Source organism: Strongylocentrotus purpuratus, unplaced genomic scaffold (assembly GCF_000002235.5).
Source record: "Strongylocentrotus purpuratus isolate Spur 01 unplaced genomic scaffold, Spur_5.0 spur5_scaffold_3, whole genome shotgun sequence".
NCBI lineage: Eukaryota > Metazoa > Echinodermata > Echinoidea > Camarodonta > Strongylocentrotidae > Strongylocentrotus > Strongylocentrotus purpuratus.
In genome coordinates, this window is record NW_022145609.1 from 15,070,592 (window position 1) to 15,077,670 (window position 7,079).

General features: G+C 35.3%; 2 protein-coding genes across 2 annotated transcripts; both read right to left on the reverse strand.

Annotated features, from left to right (window-relative positions):
• Nucleotides 1–909: 909 nt before the first annotated feature.
• On the reverse strand, nucleotides 910–2,557 carry LOC105440019. Its single transcript, XM_030995771.1, has 3 exons — nucleotides 2,437–2,557; nucleotides 1,666–1,983; nucleotides 910–1,244 (listed from the first exon to the last, which is right to left on the reverse strand). Exons 1-3 carry the CDS (start codon nucleotides 2,555–2,557, stop codon nucleotides 910–912), a joined length of 774 nt encoding a protein of 257 aa, XP_030851631.1.
• Nucleotides 2,443–6,705, reverse strand: LOC588373 (delta-like protein D). The gene is made up of 4 exons (XM_030996562.1): nucleotides 6,609–6,705; nucleotides 5,284–5,397; nucleotides 4,404–4,532; nucleotides 2,443–2,744 (listed from the first exon to the last, which is right to left on the reverse strand). Exons 1-4 carry the CDS (start codon nucleotides 6,676–6,678, stop codon nucleotides 2,578–2,580), a joined length of 480 nt encoding a protein of 159 aa, XP_030852422.1. The 5' UTR covers nucleotides 6,679–6,705; the 3' UTR covers nucleotides 2,443–2,577.
• Nucleotides 6,706–7,079: the final 374 nt, after the last annotated feature.

The following is a 7,079-nucleotide window of genomic DNA, read 5'->3' on the forward strand; positions in this document are numbered from 1 at the left end:
AAGCCCCATTTCTATCACCATGGCAGACTAAAAGACGAATTGATCTCCAAATGCCCCCGCCTACAATCAATATATTTAGTATCATGATTTTTCACCAACAGATTTTTTCACTGATCTGCTTCATGTATGTTTGAAATGAGGAATCAATATATCTGTAGAAAAGTCATGGTTTATACTGATAACTTTTACACATATGACGTACATGAACGTTCCTAAGACACCTCTCTTATTTCCAATACAGTATCAGCCAATATTTTTTGTGTAAAGATATTTTTGCACATCAAGGGGTCCAGGAAGAATTTGTGAGTGGTTAAATTTGCGTAAAGCCACAACCACTACCCATTATATACTTTTCAATCATTAATATTCTATTTACATGGATCATGAACTCATTCTTGAGTATCATAATATTATAATTATTTCGCGAGAATTAAATGAAAATAATCTACTGAAGTGCCCCATTAGGATCAATGTGGTATCGAACTGCGCTTCATGACCCGATGATGGCTCGTGCTATAGTGTAAAGACGCTTTAAACATGTATGTACGGCATGCCACATGGCTTTCTTTAGTGATTTTGAAATGCGACATTACTTACTGGAAATATTGTTAAGGTGTTGTTAAATTTGCAATCAATGAGTTATTCGCAAAAATAAATAATTATAAAGTAATAAATTATCTCTTATCATTATCTTAAAACTCTACCTCTACCTTTCTATGATTAAGTATAATTCATCGTTCAAAAAATTAACATCTACCGGTAATCATTTTTTATGCAAGGGTCTTTATATTTATGGTGGAAGAAATTAAGCAAGTTTACATCAAACTTTAACAAGAAGGAGAAATGGAGGAATATATTCAGAAAATATATGCAAAACCACTCACACACTAAAATACATACATTACTTTTTCATTTAGGGTGACATAAGAATGAATATTCATGCAAGATAGTGATCATACTTCCAGCTAGGGTTCGTTGGGGTCCAAAGTCCAGGGCCTTGCTGCTTCCAGCAAGATTCACACAGATCAGCTGAAACTCGTAGATGGTGTAGGGCTTCAAGCCCGTCACGACAATAGGTGATGTACCCCCCACAACATCTGGCCCTTTCTCATTGGTGCCTTCAATCCCGTATTTGGCTGTGCAGTTGATGTCATCGTCATTGCCTTGAACTGTGAAGTCCCACACAAGTTGAAGTTGCATGGTGAGGACATTGTCATATTCTGGATTAGCAAGTTCTGCCACCTCTGTGAAAGATACAGGAAAAAGAATGGTCAAAGTTTGTTTTAGTCATAGTTGGTGCTTTTAGAGGTGTTGTTGTCTAGTGGTACTTGACTTTAGATGAAAAGGTCAAGGGTTCAAGCCTTAGAATTAACACTTGCACTTATCACTTCTTCCTTTCCCGATGTATTATTAGATACATGATAGAATGAGGATACCTTTGTGGTTTGGACACAAACAAGCATACATGGAAAATAGCAATCGACTGGAAAGCTCCCAAATGAAGGGAGTGGAGATAGAGAAAGATTTGTTAGGGCATATATTGTATGATAAATTGAATCCAATGATTTCATTGGGTATCTGTATCAACAGTCAAAGAACATCAATCAAAGAAAAGAAAAGGAGTTAAAAAGTTGATATTGAAGAAAAATTACTTTCACTCTTTACCTTGGACAAAGATAGTAAAATCAGCGCTGTCGGTCACATTCCCAGCTCCGTCAAGAGCCAAGCACATAAAAACTCCATTATCTTCTCGGACAGTGTCAGATATCTTGAGCACACTGAAAAAATACGTCCCTCCATTTCCCATTTCTTGGCTTGGTTCAATGCTAATCCTGGTCACATTATCCTGTAGTCTCACTCCATTCCGCTCCCATGCTATGATTGCTTCACTGCTCGAGAACACGGTACAGATGAGACTTGCCGTTTGGTTTAGTTGGATACGATCCTCAAGTTTGCTGAGGTCACGGTTAATTTGACCAGGAACTAAAAGGAGCAGTACAAATAAAAAATTCCATGAAATTGAGCTGGGTATCCAACGAACAACAGGTAACAGGCAGAAGTACAATCTGGTCAATATCATTTGCAATGCGATGCTGAATTCTCAGAACAATCTGAATGTTGTAAAATATACCTACAACAATTTCTAAACGGATCAGCACACACTACTCTTCTTTGCAAACTGTCTATAGGTGTTAAAATGCCTGTATTTTGGACTTGTAACAAATTACCCTTTAATTTATGTATGGTGTTTACACATATACATAGAACTTTAAAGAGAGAATATCAGATATCTACATGTACTTCATTAAAAAAAAAAAAAAAACTTACTTATTGAATGTACATGTATAAATCGACCGGATATTGACATTTTCGATTCGTATGACAATTCTGTATGCATGTATAGTTTGTTTATCATCAACCTTTCTAGCTTCTCACCAACAACATCAACTGAAATGGCTTCGCTTGATGCATTAAATCTATTTCCTATTGTCACAGCAGCACAGCGGTAGGACCCTGTATCTACCACATCGGCTCCCAGGATGGTGATGTTGTACATTCCCATGGCAGGGTTGCTGTCTACCCTGTAATCCTCATCCATTGTACCGGGAGTTTGTCACCATTTCTGTACCAAGCAACTTCTTTGAGGTATTCCCCTGCGAGATTGACCTCACAAGCTAGTGTAAAGTCGTCGCCCTTTGATATTGTATCGTTAGATGTGCGACTTGCTGTGACTGTAACCTCGCCTGCAAAGAGTGAAAGTACCATTAAGCCATGGTTAGGGTACTTATTACGAATTATGTTCTTCTTGTTCAGCATGAAGTTTGTCATACAACATATTACTGCAAGGAATAAATTCATCTCACTTTATCATTCTATATTTGGAATACCATCAAATTGGGAAAGATGAAACATAAGTTGCAGCTTTTTTATGTACTCCAAAAAATCTGTTAAGGCCAGAAAAGTATGCAAAAAAGGTCTTTATGTTCAACAGATTCCTAGTGAGCATTCTGTGAGCAATTTTAATACACGAGTTTATGGTTATGGGCACCATTTTAATTTACGAGTAAACAAACCATTGACCTCTAAAAGGTCAGTGGTTTAAGCGTAATAAGGTAGCGCCCGTGCAAATATGATGTTAGCGCACAGCGCAGGCAGTGATGTCATGAATGTTTTCAGATGCGCATGTATTGTTGCGTCACTGCCTGCACTGTGCGCTCACATCATATTTGCATGGGCGCTATCTTAATTACGCGTAAACCACTGACCTCTAGAGGTCAATGGTTTGTTTACTCGTAAATTAAAATGGCGCCCATGTCTGCGCATGCGCACTATTGCAACCGTAAACGGGTGTAATTAAGAACACTCAGTGGTCATATGTAGTTACATGCAAAGTACATGCACAGTACATGCACATGTATAACTTAAAGGGGAAGTCCATCCTGGTATAAAGTGGGTTTCAATAAAAGCACAAATGTGAGAGAAACAAATCAATTAAGTTTGAGCAAATTCTGATTAAATAATAGGAAAGTAACAAATATTAGACGTTGTCATTAGTGAAACACAAATTGGCAACACTGTGACGTATCATGCGAGCTCCTCTCCAATTTGCTCCCTACAGAATTTTTAAAATTAACTTTCGTTTTCTTAGTTTATTGATGTTGGAATACATTTGTTTCATACAGGGATTGCATAAAAACATTTTTGCAATAATCATATTTAGGGTGAATGCATGATTGACAATTATCTTACGGGAAAATATAAATTATTGCAGTTTTTTAGTATAGGGCAGATGGGAGAGGAGCTTGTATGTCACTGAGTTGCCTATTTGATTGATCGCACCTTCAAATATAGATAATTGTCTTTTTCTTAATCGATTTTAGCTCAAACTTTCAATGAACTATCTTGTGTTTCGGCTTCTATCAAAACCAACTTAATACCAGGGTGGGCTTCCTCTTTAATACATGGATATACCGGTAAGCGTGATGTACCATTAATACTCATTTGCCACATGTGCAATTTTGCATAAACAACAGGCAACACTTGATGGAAGGATTGCTTTAAACATAACGGCTTTGCAAAATTACCCTTTTTTGGTCTTGATTACCTCCATTGCATCCTTCTTAACACCGGTATAGATTAATCTGGCATTTAATCTTGAAAACAGTTAAAAAATCTTGAAGCCTTTGGAATATCTATGCCATTATAAATACAAACCATTATAAATACAATGTGGCACAGGGAGATTATTTGTGTGGCATATAAAGATTACGTTTGGATGTAAATTTAATTCAAAGAATTCACAATAAGTAGATATCTACTGAGACATTCATCATGATCATGCTTATCTTCTTCTCTAAATTCTCTTTGATTTTAGCCATCACAATACCAACAAGTTCACCTACTTCTGTCACAAACTGCTCCCCCAAATGCTGGCTCACAAGTGCAGCTCCCATCGACATTACTGCAGTTAGCCCCATCCACACAAGTACAGCTCACCGTACAGTAATCTCCAAAAGTACCATCAGGACAGACTGAAATAGTTGCAGTAGATATGAATACTTAAACAACAGCCCCTTTCTAAATATTTTTCCTCCATCGGACACACTCTAAAAGCGATCATTTCAATCATTATTTTACTCTGCAATCAGATTACCAATCTCAGTTACGATGGCCAACTTCTGAAAGATCCAGACAACCTTCATATTAATTGCTATTTCTATTAATAAACAAATTATTCATACCATCAGAAAACTGTATGCAATCAGCAGCAATATCATACTACCAGCTTTGCTTCATTTGTTTCATAAAGCTTTTCTTTTGAAAAGGCCAGCAGGAATTCAAGAAAATTCTACTCACACTTTATTTAAAAACTCTGTAGATATTAGCATTTCATTTCCCTAGAGAAAGGATGCAGATTTACCATTAAACTATGCTAATATCGTTATGCTCCCCTATAATATTGCACACAAAGGGTTAAAAAGAAACAATTGGGATTTGGATTAACCATAGCAAAAAATACAACTACATACTCTCTCCTAGCATACTCTTTGAAATAACCCTTCCAAATCTTAAACTTCTGTTTGATTGAATACAGAATTTATAGTCACAAATTTTATTTGCACTGCAATTTCAAGTCATCAATCAATGAGTAAATGCACTTATTATGGTAAATAAAATGTGTTTTCAGCAGCCTTAGTAATGATTCAACCCTTTTATGTTCAGAAATAAAGATCAAGCATTTTCATGCTACTCATCATCCCCTATATTTGCAAGTTCACATACTATGTTCACAATATGATCCATTGAAGCCTGGAGGACAAGCGCAGTTGTAATAATTTTGGCCATCCATGCAGGTTCCGTTGTTCTCGCACGGCATCGAATCACATTCACGAAAATCTACACATTCGACAAAAAGGATTATGCATATTTGTATCTGAATAACCTTTTCAGCATGTTAAAAAATGAATCTAAAACAGCAAAATATTTTTTTCTTTCTCCAATGCCAGGCATTTGGCAATAATTCAAAGCTCTTGATTACCATGTTTAGGCAGTAATTTTTCTGCTACTTTTGTTTTTGTATAATGCAAATGCTTTAGAATTTTGCAAAGCTTAGTGCCTATTCACTTTCAACAAACTTTGTTAAGATGATTACATTAGAGGGGAATTTGATAAGACTATACTAAATAATATTTTGTAAAATTGCATTTGAAAATTGAAACTTCAAAGCCCTGAAGTATTGTTGAGGTAACTTCTAAATTAACATTAGCCCTCATGGATCTGAAATTGATAATTTTGTGAATCAATAGAAAAATATATAATGTTGTTGTTAACATATAAACAAACAGCTCATAATTGAACTGTTTTACAATCCCATAAAACAAATATAATTGGATTATTTACCAAAGATTATTGGGTGGTACAAAAAAAGACACATGATTAAATTCATTCTGTGTGAAATAATAGAGGTACTAATAATTGAGTATAGATTTAGCCTTGGTGTCTTTAAAATCATGTGCTGTCATTTGCTTGTAAAAAACACAGTACATGTACATAGTGTTTATCTAAAAGTAAACTGTGCTCAAATTTACCATATATACATGATTAGTGTTCGGTACACATGCTTTATACTTCAATAAAATGATATTTTTGCACTGGCCAGATGTGATTAAGTAAATTATTGTGCAAAAAGTTTCTACTGAATATGTAATGGTATCAATACAAAATAGGGAAGAGGACTAGTTATGTGCAAATATGCATCAGATCAGCACAATACAGAAATTCAGTTTCCCAATACAACACTGTCGCCTGTAGAGTTGGAATAATTTTTGTCTTACCTCTTTTCATGAAATGACTAAGACAATCTGGCTACTCTTGATAGTTTACATCTACGCAGAACTTTACTGGTTAATTTAAAGAGTCATAGAGATTGATTAATAAAGTTCAGATAAGATATACACTTTATCTATCAAGATAAAATCATATTGCCACTGTCAATTCATGAAAGGAGTTATGGACAACATATTTCAACTTTATGGGCAACAGTGTACCATATCGTTCATCTAAATCATGATTTTGGAATTATTATGTGGGGTAGAATTGGTACAAACCATCTGAGCAAGTTTCCCCTGTCCATCCAGGCATGCAGAAACATGTGTAAGTAGCATCACCGGGATTCATTAAGTGGTTTGTGCAGTTCACTTCATTGGCACATGATTTAGGGACACATGCATCAATGTCTTGAGGGCGAAACAAACAAACTCACAGCCACAAAAGAAAATACAACAAAAAATAATAAAAATCATGCGAACTAAAATGTTAAATGCCCAACGTTTTGCATTATCTGCGAGCTTTGTATTTTGTTACCAGTAAGTGCAATTTGTTTACTTTTTAGAAGTTGGGCCTAGCTCCTTCTAACATCTACCCCATAGATTGAGATTCTCGGATATGTTTGCACTAGTCAGATGTGACTACATATATAATTGTTTAAAATTTTTTCTAGAACTAATATATGGTAGTATAAAAATAAAAATAACCTTTCAATAGTGTGCAAATCTGCTTAACATTAGCATTTATTTGAG